General features: G+C 38.3%; 1 protein-coding gene across 10 annotated transcripts in view; it reads right to left on the minus strand.

Moving 5' to 3' along the window:
- LOC127430781 (mitogen-activated protein kinase 10) overlaps window positions 1-22,803 on the minus strand; it is an 85,311-nt gene extending 62,508 nt beyond the window's left edge. For 9 of the 10 annotated variants that reach the window (XM_051680839.1, XM_051680837.1, XM_051680838.1 and 6 more), the window contains exon 1: window positions 22,598-22,789. In XM_051680839.1, the coding sequence (XP_051536799.1) occupies window positions 22,598-22,600 (3 nt within the window). In that variant the 5' untranslated portion in view covers window positions 22,601-22,789. Of the gene's footprint in view, window positions 1-22,597 lie in introns of all 10 variants that reach the window. The other variant, XM_051680843.1, reaches the window with a different exon arrangement.
- Window positions 22,804-27,929: the final 5,126 nt, after the last annotated feature.

Consider the following 27,929-nt stretch of genomic DNA (forward strand, 5'->3'; position numbering starts at 1 on the left):
TAGTACTGAAGCAGCTTATCATTCATCTGCCAAAGGGAATGGCGGAGTGGGTCCAGTGCCACTGCCCAGCGTCATTGGAGGAAGCTGTCCATATGGTGGGGGTACGAGGGCGGAAGAGCCCTCTTCTCTCTCTCTCTCTCTCTCTCTTCCCCCTCCCCCTGTGTGTTCCCCCTTCCTCTCTCACTCTGCTCTCTCTCCAGAGTCCATTCCTGCCCCGCGGAGGTGAGGAGCTCCACCACCATGGCCAATTCCCCGAACGAGGTGGGGGACACCCCCCCTGCCCCTACAGTGCCCCACCACTCTCCCCCTCAGGTGGAAGTCTCCGCCGATGCAGAAGCGGGCATGGTGCCTGGGCCAGTCTGCTGGAATTGCAGGGATCCGGGACACATCCAGGATCAGTGCTCTGTGATGGAGCTGGGAACGGTGGTCCGGATCCCCGACACTCCGCAGGCTGCCCCCGATCTGGCTGGAGCGTACCGGATACCGGTAAGTGTCAATGGGGGTACTCACCAAGCATTGGTGGACACGGGTTGTAATCAAACCACTATCCACCAATGCTTAGTTCAACACGAGGCTTTGGGCACAGCTAAAATGGTAAGGGTGAAGTGTGTGCATGGGGATATTCACAACTACCCTGTGGTGACCCTTATGATTAAATTCCGGGGAACAAAACCCCGCCTCACCCATCCACTGATTTTGGGGACTAATTGGCCTGAATTTAGAAATCTATTAAAGGGAATATGCGCGGATGCACAAAAAGCGGTGAGATGTGAAATGTGTGATGCGCTGTCAGGGGAGGCAGAGCCGGGGCCGTCTTCGTCTGCTCCATGTCAGAATGACGTGAGGGGGGTAGAGGCTACAGCCCCTCCCATCCTCAGGAGATTTCCCGAAGGGGATTTCCCTTTGGAGCAGTTGTGACATGAATCCCTCAAGCACGCCTTTGACCAAGTGAGAATGATCGATGGTCAACAACTCCAGCTGAATGTCGCCCTTTCATATCCGTATTTCGTAATTATAAATGAGCGGTTGTATAGAGTGATGCAGGACGCTCAAACAAAGGAAGATACAACCCAGCTCTTAATACCGCGGAGCCGTCGGGAAATGCCGTTCAAGGCGGCTCATTATAATCCCATGGCGGGTCATCTAGGGGAAAGAAAAACACTGAACCGCCTAATAGCCCGTTTCTATTGGCCGGGCATTGGCGGCGATGTCCGCAGGTGGTGTGCGGCATGCCGCGAATGTCAGCTGGTGAATCCACCGGCCACCCCAAAAGCACCATTGTGCCCCCTTCCACTGATCGAGGTCCCCTTCAAGAGAATTGGAATGGACCTCGTCGGGCCATTAGAGTGGTCAGCACGCAGACACTGCTTTGTACTGCTCCTAGCGGACTATGCAACGCGATATCCGGAAGCGGTACCTCTACGCAACATCTCAGCACGCAGTGTTGCGGAGGCACTCTTCAAAATAATCTCCTGGGTGGGGATTCCGAAAGAAATCCTCACCAATCAGGGCACAACCTTTATGTCACGGACACTACGCGAGCTTTACGAATTATTGGGCATTAAATCAATCCGCACCAGTGTTTACCATCCACAAACAGATGGCCTGGTGGAGCGATTTAATAAAACCCTTAAAAATATGATTTGTAAGTTCAGGCACGAGGATGCTAGAAATTGGGACAAACGGCTCGATCCCCTGTTATTTGCAGTACAAGAGGTCCCGCAAGCCTCCACAGGGTTTTCACCATTCGAGCTCCTGTATGGGCGACCTCCGCACAGCGTGCTTGATGTCATACGCGAAGCTAGGGAGGAGGGACCTTCTACAAGTAAAAATGAAATTCAATATGTTCTTGATCTTAGAGCAAAACTCCACACTTTGGGGCAACTAACACAGGAGAATTTTCTCCAAGCTCAAGAACGACAGAGCCGACTGTATGACAGGGGAACCCAGCTGCGGGAATTTGCACCGGGATATAAGGTACTCGTATTACTCCCCACATCGAGCTCTAAATTACTCGCCAAGTGGCAAGGACCCTTTGAGGTCACACGACGAGTGGGGGATCTCGATTATGAAATAAAGCGAACCGATAGAGGGGGCACACGTCAAATATATAACCTCAACCTCCTGAAATTGTGGAGGGAGGCGGTCCCTGTGACGTTGGCTACGGTAGTTCCCAGAGAGGGTGGAGCTCGGGCCAGAGGTGAATACAAAACAAAATCATTTTACCCCGGTCATTTGCGGAGACCACCTCTCACCGTGTCAGCTCGCAGTTGTTGCCAAGTTGCAACAGGAGTTTGCAGACGTGTTTTCCCTTCTGCCGGGTCATACAAACCTCATCCAGCAATAAAAATCGAGACCGAGCTGGGGGTGGTGGTACGGAGCCGTCCCTACCGTTTGCCCGAGCACAAAAAGAAAATTGTCTGGGAAGAATTGGATGCAGTGCTCAATATGGGGGTAATAGAGGAATCCCACAGCGATTGGTCCAGCCCGGTTGTTCTAGTTCCTAAGAGCGACGGGTCTGTACGGTTCTGTGTGGATTACAGAAAAGTCAGCGCGGTGTCTAAATTTGACGCGTACCCAATGCCTTGAGTTGATTAGTTGCTCAATCGGTTGGGCACTGCTGGATTTTATTTGACACTGGATTTGACAAAGGGTTATTAGCAGATCCCCTTGACACCAATTTCCCATGAAAAAACAGCCTTCTCCACGCTGTTTGGGTTACACCAATTTGTGATGCTTCCGTTTGGTTTGTTTGGAGCCCCGGCCACATTTCAGCATCTCATGGACCGAATCCTCAGACCGCATTCGGCTTACGCCGCTGCCTATTTAGATGACATCATAATTTACAGCAATAATTGGCAGCGGCACATGCAGAATCTGAGGGCAGTTCTGAGATCACTGCAACGAGCGGGACTCACAGCAAACCCGAAGAAGTGCACGATTGGGCGGGTGGAGGTATGGTATCTGGGGTTCCACTTGTGCCACGGGCAGCTGTGTCCCCAAATTGACAAGACTGTGGCGATTGCGACCTGCCCGAGGCCCAAGACCAAAAGGGGGGTGAGACAGTTCCTGGGGCTGGCTGGCTATTATAGGAGGTTCGTGCCTAATTATTCAGATGTCACCAGCCCACTGACTGATCTCACTAAAAAGGGAGCTCCAGACCTGGTCCAGTGGACGGAGCAGTGTCAACAGGCGTTAATGCAGGTTAAAGCTGCACTTTGCGGGGGGCCGCTTTTACATTCACCTGATTTCTCTCTCCCTTTTGTGTTACAGACTGACGCTTCAGACAGAGGGCTGGGGGCCGTACTCTCGCAGGTGGTGGAGGGGGAGGAGTGCCCGATGCTGTACATTAGACGCAAGCTCTCGCTGAGGGAGACTAAGTACAGCACCGTGGAAAAGGGGTGTCTCGTCATCAAGTGGGCGGTCCTCACTCTCCGGTACTACCTGTTAGGGCGGGCCTTCACCCTCTGCTCAGATCACGCCCCACTCCAATGGCTCCACCGCATGAAAGATACCAATGCGCGGATCACCCATTGTTATCTGGCTCTTCAGCCGTTTAAGTTCAAGGTGGTCCACAGACGGGAGCACAGATGGCTGTCGCTGATTTCCTCTCCAGAAATGGGGGGGGAGTGGTAGGCAGGCCGGATGCCTCCCTGGCCTGAGTCGGGCGGTGGGGATATGTGACAGTGGGGGCATGGTCAAGCGTCCGTCCAGAGAAAGCGGAAAGGGCGCTTGCACCTGAGCTAGATTATGTTTAACACCTGTCTCTAATTCTAGTGAGCATGGGGAGAGCGGCATATAACCAGCCACGCCACCAGCAGCAGGGAGAGAGAGTCTGGCACAACGAAGGCCACGGTGCTCTTGAAGCTGTAACGTTTAACCTGTTATGTTTATGAAGCTGATGTGTTTAAGTGACTATGTGTTTATGAAGCTGATGTGTTAAATGCCTACGTGCCTGTGAAGCTGATGAGTTTGTGAAGTTGTAAAGCACTGAAGTGGCCTATTAAAAGTCCAACCTGAGCCAGGAAAAACCTGCTTCCCTGTGTTCTCCTTCCCGCCTGTTGTGAAGCTGTTCTACAGCATGCCTCCTATCAAATTAATCCTTGTGTGATGCTCTAAACATTGGAGTATAGCACCACCTTATAGCATACATTGTGTGCTTGTTATATTAATCAGAGCATAAAGGGGCACAAACTGCTAGCTTCCTCCAATCATGCAAATGAGTCAGCTTCCGAACAAAGGAACTTTTCCCGCTGGAAAATTGCACCTTTCTCATTGGTCAAGCCAAACTCGAGAGGAGTGACCTCCCTCAGGAGTTAAAGGGCACTGCGAAGTGACCTCTTTCTCTCTCTCTCTTCCCTCTCTCTCTCCCGACCGCGAGGTCATGGGCCAGCAGGCCTCAAACACATCAAGCCATGTGTAACTTCCTCGACCATAACGGAGTCAAACTAACACGACAAGTTCATCATTTCTTCATTCAACATGGAAGAAATTGTTTGCAACTTCAACACCATCTGGGCGCTCTCTCGGCAGCCAAGGCATTGCAAGTATCGTACAATTAACTACCTAAACAGAGGTTTGGTATAAGCTGTGAAGTCCTTTGTTAACAAAGGTTCTTTGAAGTAAGAAACTGATGGTTCTTTCAGATGGTTAAATGACTCTTTTCATAGCTTCATTCCCCTGTTCTGTTCCGGTTTCATTCACTTTCACTTTTCCATTTCCCATGTATGCGTGATTTGTGTGTATGTGTTTGTTTAGATTAGTTATGTGTTCGTGATTTAGTTAAATAAAGCTTTTGTGTACATTCTTGCGAGTTGATTCTGGTCTGCCTGTACATCAGCATCAATTTAACTATTTGATCACAGCTACATGCTAAGAGTTATTTTTCTGTGGCCACGAAAAATATACTTTCTGAGAGATTGATAGACGATCAATATTGAGTGTTCGCTGGACGAGCAGATTAATTGATTGTAATATTATTTCAGCTACATCAAGTTAATTCTATTGACTGATCCAAATATTTATAATTATTATAACGAGTTATGGTTAATTATTCATATTCCCCTATTAAAGATAATTTGACGGTGGTATATTTTGATAAATAATCACATCCCTGTTTTTAAAAGATTTCGCTTCAGAGCTGTACATAGTATGTGTAATATTATTGTCAATAAGCCATGAGAATAATATTACTCCAATAAGAGAATTAATCACAATTCCCTTATTAAAGCTAATTCCTTACAATAGAAATTATGAGCAGATACAACGAGATGTTGTATTAAGATTTTAATGGTGGAAAATTTTATTCAGACAAATAATCTAGTTTTTTGTCATTTATCTAATTTATCATGGTTGTCGAACGTGACTAATTCCATTATAAATTTCCTTACATAATAATGTAGAATAAGGACAGTTTAATTTAATTCTTAGCTCACACATACTGTTTCCCTACATATAATGGTGGAGGTACATGGGCACTTTAACCCATCCCGTGTACATTTATACTACCAAATTCGCTACACATTCATTCAACAACAAAAAAATGGCCTCTTGTCTCCTCGGCAGTGTACCGCCCATATAATGTCTGTGGGAGTGCCACGTTATTCTATTTTAGGCTAAGCTTCTAGGCTGCGTACCATTTCAAATTTGTGTCCCCTTCCCTCGCAAACTTCACTCCGTCTCATGGACTCGGATGTATGTCACTGATTACGTTACGCGAGTGTCCACTACTGGCAGAAGACGTGCAATGGAACACCCTTAACCCTTGATCACTTGGAGCATGTTGAAGGCTGATGTCAATTTGTGGAATTATTTAGTGATTTTTGCACCTGAGAAAACAACATTTTCGGAGATTGATTTCGGAGGCTTATGTATAAATCTTGTATGTTTATTTTTTATTTTTATTTTTTCATTAGAATGAATCGTTAGAAAGGATTAAATGAAAATGTTAACATAACAATGACCACAGGCTATAACTGTGTGATTAACAGATAGTTTAAGGAAGCTACAAGTATTATGCTGTTAAATCTCAATATAACTTTTCTAAACTGCTTAATTGACCTAACTACACTTCCATCATACATTAGAGTTGTGTGGGGGTGGGGTTGATTATGCACCATATGCTGTCACGTCACAATCGAGTTAGTGGGATATGGAGCTGCCTGAAGTGTACATCAGAGTAGGCTCACTCCCTCTGTCAAAATCGAGGGATTGAGGGTCTATCAACAGAAACTTCCCTCGCTCACTTAACGAAGTGGAACGGACTTCCAAAATGGCGGAGGGGATTCCCCCAAGGGGAAGTGCTTAGCGGAGTTAGCTAATGGATGTTAAAAGTGAAGTGGAATGCAGCCCTAGGCTCCCCTATTAGAAGGGTTCTGGAGCAGCTCTTTTGACCCCAGAAGAAGACAGTTTATGCTAATGCTAGCTATAGCACCCCTTGTGGCAATGCTGAGAATGCAACACATACTGTACATGTGTTTTAAAACATAACAATGTACAAAATCAAGATTGCAGTGTTAAAGACGTTTGCATTTACTTGTGTTGTGTACCCTAGGACTGTAAAACATTTCCTGTAGTGACCATAAACAAAATCTAATATAAGACATCAGCTTTCCAGTCCAAGAAGAATGTTTCAGCTTTTTGATTAAACCATTCCATGTCAATACAATAGAACACAACAAAAGGCCTCAAGCCTTGAACAGTAAAGCGGTGCTCCGAGACCCCGAGTATCAGGCACACTATAATTACATCATCAGACACTTCCACCGTGACTGACTGTTTACAGTCATTCTCAAAACACTAGATTTCCCCACTCTAGCATGTTAATGAGTGCCATTCATTTCCAGATTTTTTTTTTTGATTCTGCTAAGATATGCACATAACTCTCATGAATATGCAAAGAGAGTTGAGAAAGATAGGACATAGATATAATGCATGAAATTGGAAGCTGGATATGATAATTACAAGGGTGAAAAACAGACACTCAACCTCTCCCCTTTGAATTCACATACATCATGGCTGGCTTCTTAGTCTGTAACTTTAATATTATTCTTGATTCTGTCTGTCAATCATGAGAGGTTTGCTGGGAATCCTTTGTCTGGGAAAAGCTAAATTCAGTCCTTAATTCCCTGTGTGAAATTAAGAGATAGGCAGAAAAGAGAGATTGCTCTTGGAAAAGAAAGGGAGGGGTTGAGAGATAGAAAAAAAAAAAGAGAGAGCCGATGGATATTATTATTTTTTTTTTTTTTTTTTTTTTTTGTCAGTGGGATGGTTTAAAATGGGAAAACCCAGCAATGGATGACCTTTAAAAAGTTTCAGTTATATTTATTTCAGGGATTCAATATTTTTTATTTATTTTGAAATAAAATTATTGATGTAAAACCTAAAAAAAAAAAAAAGAAGAAGAAGAAGAAGAAGAAAATGTAAAATATAATTATGTTTTAGCTTAAACTGATAAAAATGCAGGACAATTTATGCACTGAAGTGTAATACTTATGGTTAAGCGTTTGTTAAAATCCCTAACCATAATTTTGATCAACAGAAATTGTGATTCTTGCAAATGAAAAAAAAAAGAAAAAAAAAAAGAATAAAAAAATCATACTGTGTATTTTTTACAATAAAATCTTGAAAAAAAAACCTGGAAATTATCTCAAATGCACAAGGGCCAAGAGTTCACTGCTGACTAACACATTTTCTCACCTCAAGGCCATAGGAAAATCTCCAGACTTGTTATCTCAACAAAATTACCAGCCACCATGTCAACCAAACACAGAGTGATGCATAAAATACCCACAGGTGCATGAAAAATATACACAATCAAATTATATAGATACACTGCCTTCAAAATGCAATTTGAAACCTTGACAAGCAGTGTTGAGGAAGCAGGGTTTGAAACTTTAGCTTGCTAAGCTACAGTGGAAGCTACTCATAATAGTTAGTAGTTAAACAGACAAGCTACTTTCTGGAAAAAGTAGTAAGCAATACTACTACAAGCTTCTAACAAAGAGTAGCTAACTACAGGGGCTATACAGCAAAATTACATGAGAAATTTTGTCGTCTTTTAAGAGAAATCTAACAAAATTGTGTAGCGTTTATGCATATAAGAATAAACTATTTGCAACAAAAAACTTGATTTAAAGGGAAAACAAGTGTATTTTTCTTATCCCATTAGCAAATACATTTTCTTACTTTAAGCATAAATCCCACCAAATTTTGGATGATTTGGTAGATATATACAGTATATAACAAGACTTACTGTAATATCTTATGTGATTCTGCTTAATTAAAAAAATAAAAACATTTATTTTGTTTTTCTTATTTTAAGGATGTATAGAAATGTTTTATTTGTGCAGAATATATATGTTGTAACTGAAATTTAATTTTTACACATATTTTCATTGAATAGTTAAAATTAATGTATATATATATACAGTGTAATGTCTAATGTATATATATATATATATATATATATATATATATATATATATATATATATATATATATAACATTATATTGGATAAAAGATGCAATGAAATTCACTTTCATTACATCTTTTATCCAATATATTGTGACTGAGGCTAAAATCTCAATTTGTGTTCCACAGAAGAAAGAAAGTCATCCAGATTTGGAACAACATGTGGGTGAGTACATGAAAACAGTATTTTCATTTTATTTGAACTATCCCTTTAAATATGTGATTTAAAAATATGGCATGTTTATGTGAGGAGAGGTAAAAGTCGAGCAGGGAGTGAGTCAGACCTGATGATTGTCGAGTGCTGACAGTTTCATTTAACACCTCAGCTTTTCTTACCTAATGGGCCTGAATTTCAGCCTGCCTTGGGATTATTCAGCAGTTCTTCAGTCAAACTTCAATTTCCACACAAACACACACACACACACACACACACACACACACACGTTGGTGCAGCTATCATTATGAGGACTCTCCATAGACATAATGATTTTTATACAGTACAAACTATAGATTCTATCCCCTAACCTTAACCCTACCCCTAAACCTAACCCTCACAAAAAACTTTCTGCATTTTTACATTTTCAATAAAACATAGTTTAGTATGTTTTTTAAGCGATATGAATTATGGGGACACTAGAAATGTCCTCATAAACCACATTTATAGCATAATACCCTTGTAATTACCAGTTTGTAACCTAAAAAAAAAGTCCTCGTAAACCACTTAAACCTGCCCACACACACACACACGCAGTATACATTTATACAGTATACATTTTTTACACCAATATTTTTCATCTGAACATGCTAACAAAGTAAAAAGTATTTCCATTGCTGACTACCCATGCTAAAGAAAAATCACATTATGTTTTATTTAATATCTCAATTGTTTCTCCTAGACAGCATGAGATTAAATGGAGAGCAAAGTGAGACCTTTTTCATGAAGTCTCCAGCTTTCCTGATTTTTCTTCTAAGAAAAAGACTAGTAATCTCACATAGAGTATGTCTTCTCAAGAGTTTCAGAAGATATCACAAACTGTGTTCAGATTTGCCAACATACCAAAGTCAGAGCTCAACAATTTCTCATCAAATTCTTTCAAGACCAAATTATTAGGGCTATTGTATCCACAATAATTGTAAAGCTCTATACTCTTATTGATACTTAATGTAACATAACTCAAAATCCATCAAGTCTTCTGAGCTTTGTAATAGCAATAACATTTTCCAATAACCATTCACACACTGTCATATAATCCTATCAGCTGATCACTGAAGATAACAGCCGCAAAATTGTGAGACACCTGATTCTCAAATCTTCAAATAAACAGCATGCATAGGCCGGATTTATTGGAGTCTGAGAGCACACTGGGAAGAACCATAATGTCCTTTGTTTACTGGTAAATTAATGGCTGACATCCCTCACTAATTACAGACTACTTTAATATTTTTCAGTCAGCTGCACAAATGCATTGCTGGAGTCCAGGCACATAACTGACTAGAGCAGTAAACTGACAAACGGTTGAGATAGGACTGATTGTGTATCTCTCTTAATCTCTCTCCATCTTGTCTCCCTGGTCTTAAGGGTGCTTTCACACTAGCACTTTTGGTGCGCAGCCGAGTTCGAATGACGTCAACGTTCTGTTCGCTTGGGTGGTGTGAACGCTGTTTTCCAAACTCCGGTGCGCACCCGGGAACCGCACTCGAGTCCACTTGAAAAGGGAGGTGGTCTGGGGTACGGTGCGGTTCGCTGCTAATATGAACGCAATCACACCAAATCGCAGAAGTGAACCGCTGTTGATGACGTATAATTCGCATCTTTGCAGGATCCCGATTGCAATTATTATGGTTTAATGAATTTCTCATACCAGCTTGTGTCCAAATAAATCACCTTCAGAGAGCAGCTCACATTCTTCACATCTCTTGTAACGCATCTATTAAATTGCTTTGCTTTCTCAGTTTGGGCTCTTTTCTTTTTGTCTGTGTTTGCATGTTTAACAATGTGTGTGTGTGTGTCTAATCCCACTCGAGTTCACAGTTAACTCTGTGGTGTCCTGGATGGCTTAATTATATGAATAATTAACATCTTCCCTCACTCACAGTCTGTTCATTACTTAAATGCATATTCCTAACATTTGGTTTCCTTTAATGTTGTTTTCCCCTGATTTGTTGCTTGCCTTTTTATCTCCTTTGCACAACATTTAATTGGATGGGTCATAATTCAGCATGATCACACAGGAAGTCGACATGTTGTTATCGAATGTTCCTGTACCCTGACATTGACCCCTGACATAGAGTTACTGACAAGTGCTATCTCAATTCACACATTTTTGCATCAATTTAAATATGTTTACCTTTTCCTGTGCTGCTACTGATAGCTTGTTGAACGAGCAGCCTCAGGAACATAAGAAGTAATTGTGTTCCCCTAGACAAGGGTGAGCGCGATTCGGAAGTTGCATTTTACCTCTAAGATGACATTTTTACTCCACTGACGGTTGGGTTTAGGGTTTGGGTTAGGGGGTAGGGTTAATAAAATATGCATTCCTGTTGACCGTAAAACATAATTTACAACTAAAATTGTATTGTGGACATTGCACCCCGAAATTGGAGCTCACACTTACCCATGAATTTAAAAATGCTTCCAACTTTGGCCACTGGTGGCAGTGGTTCGAATTTCAGTAAGCACAGACAGTTCTGTTCACTGTTTACACCAAAATCACTATTTCCCCTAATCCTGACACTTTCATTTCTCAACTCAAATAACTAGTATGAAGTATAGCCTACTAACATGAAAAACCCTTGTCGATTTCATTGTTCAAGGCTGTGGACCCTGTAGTAGGCTACAGGAAACAAAAGCTCAGTTCCAAAATCTAGTGAGCTGTCTATCTAGAAGACAACATTAGGCATCACCGGTGTGCTTTCGATGCAAAGACTTTTCCAAAAGGTAGGCAGAAACATTTAGCTGCCTTGTAAGATACCTTGTTTAGGTCCAAAACATACGTTACGTAAGTATGTCAAATGCGATTGCTTGGCCAATGCATTGCCAAAGTATCCTTCACAGACCAGGCTATTCCAGACTGTTTTGCAATTTAATTAAATAACAAAAAGTATCAATACAATATTTTCACTCTAATGAAAAATAGAATATTTTACTCAATATTTGGGTGTGCTATATATTTTCTATGCTCATTGGATTATGGTATTGTTATTTTAGCAACATGTTAATGTCAAACTCTACTGAAATCAAGCAAGTAGACAGCAAGACTGCTCACTAGCTTTTGGAACAGAGCTATAGTGTATATACTGTACAGTATATAGGCTATGGCAGCCCAATATAAACCATGGAAATTCAACCTTGATGTGCAAATCATTTTAGAAAATGTGTTTGTTGGGTTTTTGAAGACACTAACTGTTAGTTTAGAGTTACTTCATGTCATGTAAACTAGAGCTGACTACTGCCCAGGTTGTTAATATACTAGCTGTATGACATCAATATTGTATAGAAGTGTCCAAATATGGATCCTAATCCATGCCAACCACCAACAATGACTGACAGAGAGAAAGCAGTAGAAAAAGAAGGAAAATCCAGGAGTTTCTTTCCATTCCAACATCAAAATCCATGCAAATATAATCTGCAAGCAACCCCTGATAGATCTGGATTAGGACTAGGATTTTGAGCTACATTTTCAACATTAATCTGACAACACATCTTTGTGTGCGACTGATCATTACACCGCCCAATGTGATCAGATTATAATAATGTATCTAATGAAGCAAATTTCTTGTGATTGGAGTGTGAAGTCTCATTTGTGGTCGTTATGTAATCCTGTAATTTCTCTCCATATAGGCACTCTAAAATTGCTGACACAGATTGATAAGGGAATAATGTGATCTGTCTTAATCAGGTTCAAATCCTTAAGCCATTCTGACCGGCAATAACTTTCAAACCCTTTTAGATTATTGTCCCATGGCTTCAAATAAACAAAAGGGGGTAGACAGCACACATTTGTAAGACCCAAAGCAACATTATCTATTATGGAAGGATAAATAACTATACAAATTAATATATAAAATAAATTAATTGAGCAAAAAGACAAAGGAGCTTTTAATGTTATTGAATTGAGTGTGTCCACAGATACTGGAGGGCTGTTTTATCTTTTTGCCAAAGAACAGAGTAGAGCATTACTTACTAGGTCTCTCTCTCTCTCTCTCTCTCTCTCTCTCTCTCTCTTAGCAGGTTATTTTGATTCATATCAGAGCATGTTAGCATACAAAAGGAAGTGAAATTGCTTTTATTTATTTATGTATTATTTTTTTTTATTTATTTTTTGTAGAATTAATATGAAGTTTTCCATGAAACAATGTGATGTTTCTTATTTAAAGGGAAAAGAATGAATCCTTTCAAAGTGCTTGAAAGAAATGGACATCTAGTCAGTTCATTATTCATAAAGCACTTTTAAATGAAGACTCACTTGAAAAGACAAAGTAGTCTAGGAGTATAAGTGCATGATTCTGTCGTTAACCAACAACCACTGGAAACCCTTTTCAATTCTTTACCCATGCAGATCTCAGGAAAAATAATAATAATAATAATAATAATAATAATAGCTCTGTTCTAAAACCTAGCTTCCTCAGGGGCTGTTCACATCAAACATGCCTTTGTGTCTGACTGTGCTGTTTAAAAAAATCTATGAAATCATGTGCTAGATTGACTTCTTTGACTATTGCACCACTTATTGCTGCTTTCTCTGCATCTTACGCAGGAGCAATGCATTTTAAGATGCAGGCTCTATTTTTGAGAGAGTGTGCAAAGTGCAGTGCCACGTGTAACGTGCGCTATGCCTTATCCAATTTTCGTGAGAGCACTAATTCTAAGTGCAGTTTCCGTGCCAGCGAAAAGTGCAAGTGGGCATGGGTGGGAGTATTTGTGCTATCTTTGGGTACATGCGCGCAAATGGAGGGTATATTTTATGTTAATGAAAAGGCACAAAGAACAATTTGCTATTTTCCTGAGAAATAGATCATTGCACTAAGACATTTCAAAAGCAGGTCTGTATTCAGCGCAAAGTCTAATTCAGACTGAGCGTATTTTGTTTCCATCTGCATGTATTGCTATATAAACATGCGCTAGACAAACACCTTTGACCATTGTGCCCCATTTCACTGTTTTTTTCAGCATCTCGTGCAGTAGTGCCATGTTTTTTAGATGCCATGTCAAGTTAAAATAACTTTTTTTAAAATGCGACTAATGACACCTGTGTTCTGTTCTATTTGTTTCTAGATTTTTTATCGCTAGAACGCATTCAGTCTGAACTGAATGCTAAGGCAACATTATTCTCCTAACATCCTGAATTGGAACCACATAAGTGACTGTTAGGGAACGCTTTACATAGACAGCAACAAAATAGCGCGAACCAAGTACATGAAAGACTCCACTCGCAATTAATTGCAATAGAGTTGGACGTTAGCATGTTGCTAAGCTAATGTGATACTCTAATAAGCTATATAACTAAATACACAACTCTATATTGTGTAAAATAGTCAATTTTTATTAGATTGAACAATTAAAAATATAATTTTATAAAATTATTTAGTCAGCATTACTCTTGCTTCATCCGCTAGCAAAAAGTAAAAAAAAAAAAACATTAGGGAACTTCCTAAGAATCTGATCAAAAAGATGTATCTTCTAACACAGCATCGTGTTGCTGCCTACTTTTTGGATAAGCCTTCACGCACCTATGAAGCCTTAAAATGCAGTCTAGGAAGACAGCTCATTAGGTTTTAGAACAGAGCTAACCCTTTGAGTAACACCATCTTTGAACAAAAATCTGAGAAACTTCTTCCATTCACTGAGCATGTAACAGTAACAAACCCCACCCAGAATCAGCAATTTAAGATATCTCTGAAACTATCTGTGGTGACTTAATGGGTCTCTTAGCAACCGCCAAAGCACTTAAGAAGTCAACAGCAATGTTCTCCACCACGATGACTATGTGTCTTATTATCTTGTCAGTCATTTGTCGAGCTGTACTGTCTTCTTCCAAATAACAACTGAAGAAAAAGGGTTGAAATCTCACATTTCGTTCAAAATGACAGATGCCTTGAGTGTCCAAGGCAAATGTCACTCGCTGTTCCGTTAGTATCAAATCCTCTTTACTGTGGGAACAGCATGGTTGAATTATCACAATCACAGCACAGCATCCCTGAAGGATCTATCTATCTGTCTGTCTGTCTGTCTGTCTGTCTGTCCATCCGTCTGTCCGTCGAAATCTACATTTTAAATCCATTTTCATCTCTCTGTCCTGCTTTTAGACAAACAAGTGCACAGAAAGAGAGCGAAAGAGAGAGGCCTGTTTTAGCCAGCATTATGTGCTCTCTTGGGAAGGCCAGGCTATTTTAAATGACCACTCTGTATGACATCCTGCAGATATGTCATGTTTCTATGTGTGTACTTAATACTATTCTGAGATGCTATTCTTCTCACTACAATTGTACAGAGCGGTTATCTGACTTACCATAGACTTTGTCAGTTTGAACCAATCTGGCTATTCTCTGCTGACCTTTTTTTATTTTTTATTTTTTTGGCACCATCTGAGTAAATTCTAGAGATTTTTGTGCGTGAATGTCCCAGGAGATCAGCAGTTACAGAAATACTTAAACCAGCCCATCTGGCACCAACAATCATGCCACGGTCCAAATCACTGAGATTAAATGTGTTCCCCATTCTGATGGTTGATGTGAACATTAACTGAAGCTCCTGATCATATCTGCATGATTTTATGCACTGCACTGCTGCCACACGATTGGCTGATTAGATAATCGCATGGATAATTGTTGGTGCCAGACGGGCTGGTCTGGGTATTTCTGTAACTGCTCTCCTGGGATTTTACACAAAACAGTCTCTAGAATTTACTTAGAATGGTGCCAAAAACAAAAACATTCAGTGAAGGGCAGTTCTGAGTTCTAAACCACCTTCTCATTTATCATTCAGTGTGTTTCTCTCTCTCTCTCTCTCTCTCTCTCTCTTTATTCAAAGGATATTTACTCCACCTTGTTTAGACATTCATAAACTCCTATTGAGCTGAGGATTATTCAGGGTTCTTTAAACCCCTGTACTTTCACTGAATAAATGCAGTGTTTTAAAACGTTACGAGTCACTTCCACTTGCATGAAAGCGAACCAGCTATGGCGTTTTCAGTATATATTACAATAAACATATTTAATATGATTTGTTACATTTCCACGCTTAGAAATCCCTTTTTAAAAAATAATAAATATATATTTATAATAATAATAAAAATAGATATATAAAAATGTCACTGTGGAAACCCTGGATATATATTTGTTATATCTAAGTTATTTTCCAAAACAGGAGTACATCAAGAGACACAAAACAGAGAGTGTTTTGACATGCCACAATTCCTATTTGCATTAATACTTTCAGCTCAGTCCTTTGCTAGCAGCTGCAGTATTTACGGCTTTAATCAGAACTCAGCTGAGCAGAGACATGGCCCCTTTATCACTTTTTTTTTTTTTTTTTTTTTCTGAATGTATATTCTGAAAATGAATGCACACAAACACTCCAACAGAATCCGAAATTCACACACTCAGTGTCACTAATGAGGATAACACACAGACAAATAGCTTAAATCTATGTATATGAATTCATGGTATTTCATGGCTATAGGGATTATACATTTCTTGACAAAACAATAGGTCAGACTACATTTGACACTTTATAGTTAAGACTGAATCTTCTACAACACTGAATCTGATAATCAACTGTTGTCATAGAAAAGATGGAATGAGTTATTTAAAGGTGTGTGTTAAAAGTGTGTATTTTTCTGTGTAAAGGATAGTTCACCCAAAAAAAATGTTCATGTTGTTCCAAACCTGTATGACTTTCTTTTTCCCATGGAACAGAAAAGGAGATTTAAGGCATGAATGACAGCTCAGTCACGATTTACTTTCTTTGTATGAAAAAAAAAAAAAAGATGCAATGAAAGTGACTGGTGACTGAGGCTGTCAGTTTCAACATTCTGCCTAACATCTCCTTTTGTGTTCCAAAGAAGAAGAAAAAAAAGGCACACAGGTTTGGAACCACACGAGAGTAAATAAATAATCACAGAATTTTCATTTTTGGGTGAACTATCCCTTTAAAATACTTTCTCTTATCCAAGTTTAAATTGGAAAAACAACTATTAGTAACTTGACTTCTCCAAAGAGTTTTCACACTGTGGCACTTTCAAAACATTACTCATTTGAGTTCACACATTCGGTTCGACATGTCAACTTCTGTCTCAACCAGTGGAGTGAGTTTGGGGCAGGACTACCTGTTTTACCAAACAATGTCAGAAAATTAGAGTGTTTGGGAAACCTGTTTGGAAACAGTAATTACTTTCGCAATTCCACTTGGTGCTGCTAGTGCTGCAGAAATTACACCCTTCATCAGTGAGAAATATCATTGTAATTGGTAATAATTATAACTGTAATATAATCAATGACAGCAGCACAGAAAGGCCAATCAGCTCTTAGCTGAAGTGTTGCTATGTAGTTTATATAGTGCTGTTGGATTTGCCACTGCTGAGAGACTAACAGTTACAGTATATAGTGATGAGCTCTCAAAGTCTATTGAACAACTCTGTAATTATATAAACAAACCACAAACTAATAACTGCACCATCTACCAATTCAATACCTTTGAAAATATATTTCTACAAGGATTTATTCAAAGATTCAACAAACAAAGGAGTGGACATACTAAAGGGAAAAGGGAGAGAATAAGCAAAAAAGGCTTATGGGTAGGGTAGGTTATGTTCCAGGTATATAATACAAAGGTAAATGACTGCAATGCTTTGATAGCGCCACAGAGCCACAGTGCTTACACTTTTGTGGGGAATCAAACTGCAAACTTATAGTCTCTGCATATTAAGCTTGGTCATGAGAAAATATACAGTATAATAACAAATCACATTACTCACTTTTGCCTTTCAAAACATCTAAAAGCAGAAGAGTTTATTTTGGGTCATTTAAGTCCTGTTTACTTCCCTTTGAAGCAGGGAAGTCAGACCTGAAAGCAGTTACCAGGTGACCGTGTTCAGTCATCTAAAACTCATTCCCATCAGCCTCTGTGTTATGTACACTACCGGTCAAAAGTTTTGAAACACTTGACTAAAATGTTTCTCATGATCTTAAAAATCTTTTGTATGCTTAAATGTTTGAAATTAGTTTTGTAGACAAAAAAATAATTGTGCCACCATATTAATTTATTTCATTATAAAACTATAATTTAATTTAAAAAAGTTTTTGAAATTGATGACTTGGACCAAATAATAAAGAAAAGCAGCCAATAAGTGCCCAACATAGATGGGAACTCCTTCAATACTGTTTAAAAAGCATCTCAGGGTGTTACCTCAAGAAGTTGGTTGAGAAAATGTCAAGAGTACATGTCTGCAAATTCTAGGCAAAGGGTGACTACTTTGAAGATGCTAAAATATAACACAGTTTTGATTTATTTTGGATTTTGTTTAGTCACAACATAATTCCCATAGTTCCATTCATGTTATTCCATAGTTTTGATGACTTTACTATTATTCTGAAAAAAAAAAAATTATAATAAAGAATAAGTGTTTCAAAACTTTTGACCGGTAGTGTATATCAAACTATCATCTTGCACAAGAAACTGAGAACATTTTAATCGAGGGCTAAACTTTCACTGAAAATAAACATTGTTTTACGTGCAGACACAAATATGCTGCAAATCCACAAGCATGTGAGTGTACCGATTCACAGTTTTGTGACTGAAAAATGTATTTCATGCTACAAATCAAGTCAGTTGTTTATTGTTGAGTGAGGCCTAATTTTCAAATGGAATCAAGGTTATGCTATAACAGCATTTATTACAACAGAGTGGCAGGGAAAGAAAGAAAGAAAGAAAGATAGAAAGAAAGAAAGAAAGAACAGGACTAGGTGGAGCTCTGCATACAGCTATGCCCCTCCTCTCGCATAATTACATGCATAATAAACATGCTGTTACTCCACATGGACACCAACAAATGGCATCATCCATTATACCCCTGGACACATGCCTACAAAAAGTCCCTAAAATCCACAGACAATTAATTCAGAGTTACGATCCTTCAAAACAACCAAAAGATCCTGAAATTAAAGGAATATTCCGGGTTCAATACAAGTTAAACTCAGTCGACAACATTTGTGGCTTAAAGTTGATTAACACAAAAATTAATTTCAACTCATCCCTCCATTTCTTTCAAAAAAGCAGAAAATCGAGGTTACAGTGAGGCACTTACAATGGGAGTGAATGGGGCCAATTTTCGGAGGGTTAAAAGGCAGAAATGTGAAGCTTATAATTTTATAAAAGCACTTGTATTAATTCTTCTGTTAAAACTCATGTATTATTTGAGCTGTAAAGTTGTTGAAATTGTCATTTTTACAGTCATTTTAGGGTTTTAGGGTTTGTTGACATTACATCGTCATGGTAACGAAGTTGTAAAATTGGCTATAACTTTACACAGAAAAGGAACATGATTTTATTACACTAAAATCATGTTAACACGCATATTGTTTATGTCTTGTGGCTATACTTTTGAAAAAGTTAGTATTTTACCATTCAAATATTGGCCCCATTCACTTCCATTGTAAGTGCATCACTGTAACCCAGACATAAAGGCTATGGCTATTTCCAAAACAATGGTTTCGATAGGAAATACGTCAACAAAGGAAAGAAAACTGTGTTTGCCAAACCATTTCATGGGGTATTTAAAGAAGAACAGTGTCCTCAAAAGAACATCCTTGAAAATTAGCCAAGAATAATGCTTAAAATGTTGCCAGTAAAAACTGCAGATTGAAAATGTTTGAGACCAATATGATCTGTTTGTATGATCATACTTGCTTGACATCATCTGCTATCTCACTGCAAATAGATTTGGTCTGTAACACAGAATTTAGTTGCATAATATGGGCCTAGGATAGAAACATTACAGCACTGAGATAGCTTAACAGTGGCCCACTATAATCCAATCCACCATCCACCGGCAACAGAACAAGCTTCTGGCTCCAAATCATAAATGGCAAACTCTTACATTATGATTTTGCAACCCCAAAAAGCTAATTGATAGCTACATTTGACATTTACAAACATTTAATTTCTAGTTGTTTACTACCTCAAGACTCAAGGACCATTCCAATGCATGAAAACACTGAATACTTATAAACTGCATCATAATATCCTCTTGATCATGGATGACGTGGCATAAGAAAATGAGATAACACTAATAGAGAGGATTACTGATTGAACAGTAGTATTCACAATAACTATATAACTATATAGGCAAACAAACAAGCAAACAAACAAAATATTTATAATAACAAGTCTAAACTTATAGAATGCCACATAACAACACTCAAAAAATGACATCATTACCCTTACTTAATTGAATTTGAGAACATTTTTACAAGCAATTTAATTCATTTCATTCAAATTAAATCAGTTTAATTGAGCCAACATAATTTAGTTGGATTAGGTCAAATCAATGCAATATAGTTGATTTAACTCAATTTAATTAGATTCATCAAAATTGTTTTTTTATATTCGTCCAACTTAATTTTACTAGGTTATATAATTAATTGTCTTATATTACTTTAATCATTAGTATATGCCAGATGAGCAAATGCAAGGACAGTGAAACTGCTGCACTGTTAGTTTGATAACAACTGCTTATAAAGCTAAGCAGCATTCAAACTAAACATAACTTGAAAGTGCACATTCATCCTCAACCAAAGCACAAGCACCAGTCTTCACCACAATGGTAACACCCCCAAACGAACCACCTCTCATCTTGTTCAGACTCAAATGACAGACTAGTTTAGTGACGGGGCGTAATCGTTCAGTGGGTCAAACCAATGATATGCTCCTTCATAGCATGCACTCGAGTGCTATTGGCTTGTGCTATAATCATTCTTTACAGGAATGAAAAGCAGCAGAGCTCATTGGCTTCAAAAAGGAGAGATGTCAGTGAACAAAAAATTTGAGTCAGTGTATGGAGGTGAACGAGAATGATTCGTTCACTTAAAAGATTTGTTTAAAAAGAGCGAATGAAACGTCAATATAGCTACTGACAATATGTAATCAACCAGACATGAGCAAAAAGAGAAGTCATCTTTGACTGTTGTAAGTTAATGTCAAACAGATGGAAACGTTTTACATTTTGGTAACTTTTAGCGAGTTTTCATTCCCGGACGTCTTTATTGTTACTCTTTTCCACAAAAACACTAAATGACCAATAATGTCTCATGCACAACCACCAGCCCAAAAATATCTGAAGGGGACAGACATTCAGGACTTCTTCATCAGGGTCATGTGTGTGACAACAATAATCATATGTCGTAGAACACGTCTAATTTTATAAACAATGCTATTGTTCTTTGACTTTTCCATGTTTTTGTTTGGCCATTATGTTGAATTTAGATTAATGGTGATGTTTGTAGCATATCTATTTTGGAAAAAAAGATCAGTGACCAAGTCAACAGTGTACACAGAGTGATGACGCAAGCTTCTGAAATTGTTCAGGTAAGATCATATTTGACACTGACATTAAAGTATATTAACAGTATTTTCTATCATAAAAAAATGCTTGATTGACTGCTGTTTCTTAAAAGTTCAGATGTTGTACTTTCAAATGACATCACATATTCTTAAAAACATAACACATATTCTAACAATATATATATATATATATATATATATATATATATATATATATATATATATATATATATATATATATTATTATTATTATTATTATTATTATTATTATTTTTTTTTTTTATTTTTTTTTTCAATGCTTGTATGAATCTTTTGCCCACAGAGGGAGATCTGTCTTCACAGGAGAGTCTATTGATGACTATTAAGAGGCAGATCCATGGAATAACAGTAACCATCCCCTAGGAGTGAGGTCAGTTTGTAGAGACCATCAAAGTCACATGCAACGAGACACCAGCTGCTTTAATAATTAATTCCCAAGATACTTCTCATGATCTTTCAAATGTCAGCACACCCATCATAAATCAGTTCAGATGATCAGAGCAACCTTTGACACAGAGCCATGATATGAGCCTAGTCAATGCACCCACTGGTATGCGATTAAACAATATACAGATACAATGAAACAGGCTAATTGCCCATATGGGGTCTTTTGGGGGGGGGCTATGGATGACTGGTGTCCCTCATTATTATGTATTGCTCCTTGACAAACCCTGCAGGAACTGGCCTGTTTTTTAAATCACTCCAATTTGTTAAAATGCAACGTTTGAAAGCCACATTGCACCACTGCATCTAACCAAAAGCATGGATGTTTCATTTTAACAGAATAATGGTTAATATTTGTTTAAGTATTGAAGGATAGGGTATAACGTAATCAAAATGCAGCAAATGAAATCATTGACAAGTGTATCCTGCTCTAAAATGAGGTGGTTTAAGATATTTTCACCTCCCAGGTGCATTTTCACCATCAAGCTCCATTTTAGACTCTCCAGGATCAACTCAAATAGACTTTGATCATTTCAAAATCAAACTTGACAAACAGTCTTAAAATATGCTATTCAAAGTCTTCATATACAATAATTTCACCAGATTTAACCAATATTTTATCTAGTAACACAAGACAACCTTATACTAGAATTAAGCAGCCTAAGGCATATAAAAGACTTAAGATATTAATCTTTTTTTTTTTTTTTTTTTGCATTTGCATTTGCATTTGTATCTATTTTCATTGTTTTGACTTCATTATTCCAATCCAGATTATGTTAATCCATATTCTAAAAAGGGCCTGCTATCCTGGGATACAGGACATATGATGCAGGACTGCGTGTGATGCAGGAAAACATGGATGGATGTGCACTAACGCGTTCAGATCTGGTAAACACCGGAGAAATCCTGCCAATTCCCGGTGTTTCGGGGTCTGATCGTTCCCGTGCGTGCCGACAATCGTGACCGATCGTATTTTTTCCTTTGCCACAAAGACATCGACTTCATTAACCTTCGCAGCGATCAATATGCATCACCCCACCCTTCAGTATCCCGCATCAACACCCACCGACAGAACGACTTACCATTCCGTGCCGTTTGCCCGAAGATCCCTGTCCGGTGACAGTCCAGTCCTGTTCAAAACATTCTGACTGGTGACGGTTTCAAAGATCACGGTGAGGACGGTTAAAAAGGATACAAAGAAAGAAACGTAGATGAAGTGAAAAGAGAAGGGTAACAGCCTAAGTTTGCGATGCTGAATCACTGCGCGCTCACCGTCTCGCAACCATTGTGCTGCAGGATGCTGCCTGGACCATTATGGATCCCACCAGCGTAGGGATGGAAAAGGGGAGGAGGGGGAGGGATACCTGTTGCCATAGCAACCGGAGGGAGCCCACGATGACGTCAAAGCCGAGAGTGGTATCATAGGGGTGAGGAGGAGATGGAGAAAAGCGGCAGTGATCTCGCATTACTAGATTGGTACGCTTTTGCGCACATGACCGCTGACTGCGCGTTTGGAGGCGGGCAGAGAGTAGCAGCCGGCCAGGACGAGCAGCATCACAGAGCATCGTATTCATATTAAAGAATCGGTTCGTTCAAATGAATTGGTTCAAACGAATCGATTCACCAAATCTTTTGATTCATTTGATAATGAACCACACATAAATTAGATAACTATATTTCAGTTTTCACAAGTTACAATGCTACTTCTTGATACCAGCAATGGAATTTCTACAAGTGAAAATGCTAATTTTTTATATGAGTATAGTTTTTTTTACGAGTAAAAACGTTAATTCTTGATACAAAAAAATAAAATTAAAAAAATAACGTCATTACTTGTGGAAATACTCATTCTGGAATTTCAACTAGTAAAGCCCTAATTATTAATAACTGCATTTGCAATTACAGATGAATAATTACATTGTTACAAGTACAGAGATGGTGATGTACTGGGCTAAAGCAGTGGTTCTCAATCAGGGGGTCGGGACCCACTAGGGGTCCTCAGCACACTTCCATGGGGGCCTCAAGATCTCTTAAAATTATTTTAAATATGATAATTATAATTTTTATATAATTATTATAATTCAACTTACTGAAAAGGCAAAAAATATAATAACTCACTTCAACAGCTTGCTTTTTATGAAGAATATACAGTTCTAGACATTTCTGGAATCACAAGTTAAGGAAATATCTTATAATATAAATATCTAATAGCCTACACGGGGCACCTTTGAATATTTTCTCTGACAATAGGGGGCCTTGGAATCAAAAAGGTTAAGAACCACTGGGCTAAAGCACAGAACTGGTAAGAAGAAGGTTGCCGGTTCGATCCCCACGGCCACCACCATTGTGTCCTTGAGCAAGGGACTCCAGATTGCTCCGGGGGGATTGTCTCTGTAAAAAGTGCAATGTAAGTCGCTTTGGATAAAAGCGTCTGCTCTCTCTGCCGTAAATGTAAGTGCAAATTAGCATTCTTGATATCAACAACTGAAATACAACTAGTAAAAATGCTCATTTCTGAAATCTGTTATTTGGTTTTCACTAGTGGCAATGTTAATTATCTATAATGTTATTGTAACTGGTAAGAAAACCTTTTATTATTATTATTATTATTATTATAAAATTGAATTCAAGACATTTGCACTAGCCAGGAGCTTTATAAATGATTTTTTACTAGTAAGAATTCCAATTGCAGAGCTCTACAATTGCATTTTTACTAGTACTTGTCATATGTGTCCTTACTGAAATAGAATTTCAAATATAAATTATAAATGTTTGTAACTGCATTTTTAACAGGAGTGAATGACAGAATGACAGCTGAAATTCTACTAGTGAAAATGCATTTACAGATATCTATCATTATGTTTTTTACTAGTTGAAATTAGATTTTTGATATCAAGAATGGGTATTTCCACATAGTAATGGCGTAATTTTTATATCAAGAAGTAACATTTTTACTAGTGCAAATGTAATTACTGAGATCAAAAATAAGCATTTTCACTATCAGTAATTCCATTGCTGATTTCCTGAATTCTCATTTTAACTAATAAAAATTGAATCGTAGATATCTGTAAATAATTAATATCCTACACAATAATTAAATGCCAAAAAAGACTTTTGATACCAAAGTCCTTTCAAGACAAGTCGAGGCACTTGGCAGCCATGTTCGTAATGCAAGACATCAGACACAGTACAGATCTTTCTTCTTGAATGGGTAAAGACCGAAATCTAAAAAAATACAAAAATCAGCAGTGAAGTCTGACAAAAATACTAGTATATCATAAATCGTCCTTCTTCAGCTCAGATCATGCAAAAACGCTATTTTTCAGGATGGTTCAGCTAATCCACATGCACTGTTCCGAGTAAACTGACTGCAATGTTACCTCTAAAAAAAAGTGATGGCTCTTTTAACTGTAGGGTGAAAACTCTCTCTCTTATGTGATCCACATTACATTTTTACATCCAAAGTTCTCTCTTTATGTGATTTGCAAAAGCTTTGGGAATCAGTTTGATGAATCATTAAAGCAAATGTGCCCAAAAGAACGATTCATTCGTTCACAACACCACTATGTGCTAGTGCTGTGTAATGTGCAAGCTGACAGTAATAGAGAATTTAAATGCAATAAATCTAAAAAGAAAGTGAAATTTGGATTACCATATGCCTAATGTTAGAGTTCCTTGTGATAGATTTGATTTCCTGACTAAAAAGTCTCTAGGCCAAGTTGTCATTCATGGAGAGCAGTGATTAGAATGACTGGCAGCCCCAATTCTCAGCTAAGCTGTCATCATTGCAAACATTTCGGGCAATGTCAAGTGGCAGAACATGCTGAATGTGCAAGGAGCCCTGGGTTCCTTTCTCACAATTACAGTCTTTGTCTCTGTGAGTAAATTGCTGGGATCATATCCCTCCTTATTTGGGACTGTCTGTCCAGCAGGCTGTGCATAACAATGTCCTGACCCCAGTTTTAGTCCCGCCTCCTCTTCCCTCCCAAACTGGGGCCTCATAGAGACACAGTGTCTTTCACCTATGTTGTAGTTGCACAGTAAATGCAACCAAAGATGTATTAAACATACAATATTATAGTTGAACTGTCTCTCATTTTGTGATGCAACAAGCTAAGTTTGGATCTTTAAATACTGACATTGATGGAATATTGTTCGTTCGTGTGTTTTACAAGTTAAATGCCTAAGAATGATCTTGTTCCACATTGAAAATCAAGAGCATTTGAGAAAATCTTTACGTAATATAATTAAGGAAATTATTGACCATTTTGCTGCAGGCACTGCACATTAATGTGCATAAAAAGTTATTTGTCTGTTCACTTATTGAATGAACCCACATAACTATCAGGGTTTCAGGGTTGTCAATGAAAATCAGATACAAACGAATGGTGTGGGTGAGAAACAGATCGCCTTCACATTTTTCTTCTTGTGTTTTTGGTGAGTCACATTCTTTATGCATATCGCCCCCTACTGGGCAGGGAGAACCTTTTCAAGAAAAAAAAGGACTTAAATATTGATCTGTTTCTCACCCACACCTGTCACATCGCTTCAGAAGATTGGGATTAAAACACTGGAGTCATATGGGTTACTTTTATGATGCCTTTATGTGCTTTTTGGAGCATCACAATTTTGGCACCCATTCACTTGCATTGCAAGGACCTAGAGAGCTGAGATATTGTTCTAAAATCATCATTTGTGTTCAGCAGAAGAAAGTCATGCACATCTGGGATGGTATGAGAGTGAGTAAATGATGAGAGCATTTAGATTTTTGGGTGAACTATCCCTTTAATGTATTCAGGTTGATTTAGTAATCTTAAATAATATGTTTGACTTGACTTAAACCAGTTAATTTGGATGTTACCACATGAAGCATATATTTTGGTTACCCAGCAAAAAAACTTTTTAAGTATCAGAACCATAGAGACTTTGGTAGAATATCAAACTAAAGAAAATATACGGACAATATACAATTAAACTAAACTAAACTATTGTCAGGTAACCCAAAAATACAGTGGAAAATTTTTTAACATAAACATGTCTAAATAATCTCAATTATCTGGTTTAAGTAATATATAATAAATATAAATAAATAAGAATAATAATATGACTAAATCAACCTAAATGAATTTTAGGTCTGAAGGTTACACAAACAGAACTAATTTAGAGGATTAGATCAAGTAAAAGTAAGTAACAATTGCAGGTTTCCACTTTGTACAGTGTATGCGTCATGTGTCGGGGTAACATCTAAATCAGCAGGTTTTATTCAAAACATCAACATAACAATCAAATGAATTAGATTACACTATTTGTACAGGTCAAATTAGGTAAAAATATTTCCTTAAGATATAGTCCTTAAAGATGGTTTTCTTTGTACAGTCTACAGTAAACCATAAATGTAATGTAAACTCTGTGGATAAACTGTATATTCTTATCTGCAAGCTGTTGCATGAAAATGGATTTTAAACCTGCTGGAATTCAGCTCTTATGTAAAGTACACATATGAATCAGATGTATAGGATCAGACAGATTTAGTTCTATTTAGCTACTGCCTCCTTCTAAGTCTGTAGAGAGGAAAATTACAACATTTAGTTGGTATAGAGCAACATATAGTCCCCCAGTCTCAGAAACATGAAGTATTTATATTGTTTTGTAGAGGAGTGTGTTCTCTCTGGGGCTGACTGTTTTACTCAATGGCCTCAGAGGTGTAGCAAAAGTGCAAGGGGAAGCATATTTGCAAAACCAGGGCAAACAATTACCAAACCCACCAATCTAGTCTTCCCCTCCTCCTCCTTTTCCTTTCCGGCATCCCCACAGAGGTTTTAATGGCTTGGTTGTGAGCCAGCAGAGTTCTTGCTGAAATGCCCTGTAGGTACAGACCACCAAAGCCCTGTCTGGACAAATACAAGCCTACTGTCAGTCATGGTTAAGTTGTGGTAGATAATTTTTAGACACCATACACAAAGAAAAACAGAAAAGAATGTCCCTTTCTCTTTTAAAATATAGGACAAAATTACAAAACCATTTTTGGAGACTTTTGGAAAGTTGTCAAAGGGATAGTTCACCTAAAAATAATTTTTACTTCCAGAAACATTCTTGATGACGCCAAATGTTTTATAAGGGCAGTACCATACACTTCCTGTCCTATATTCTTCATCCAATTCTTCCTAATCCTCCTGCTCAGGGCCTTCTTGCTCTAACCAACCACTACCTCCTTTTGCCCCACTTTCTGAAGGTGGGCACATCCAGCCCGAAAACAAAAATCTAGCAGTTTGTTTTAAAATAGCACTCATTCTGCCTTAAGGTTTTGGAAGAAGAAAATGTTAATGCAGTAGCACAGCACCAGGCTTGGAGTGAAATTTGGTTCATTTGTACCCTGCTATTTGTGGCTTGAAACTTGGTTTTTCCTTCATTAGT

The sequence above is a fragment of the Myxocyprinus asiaticus genome, chromosome 40 (assembly GCF_019703515.2).
Source record: "Myxocyprinus asiaticus isolate MX2 ecotype Aquarium Trade chromosome 40, UBuf_Myxa_2, whole genome shotgun sequence".
Taxonomy (NCBI): domain Eukaryota; kingdom Metazoa; phylum Chordata; class Actinopteri; order Cypriniformes; family Catostomidae; genus Myxocyprinus; species Myxocyprinus asiaticus.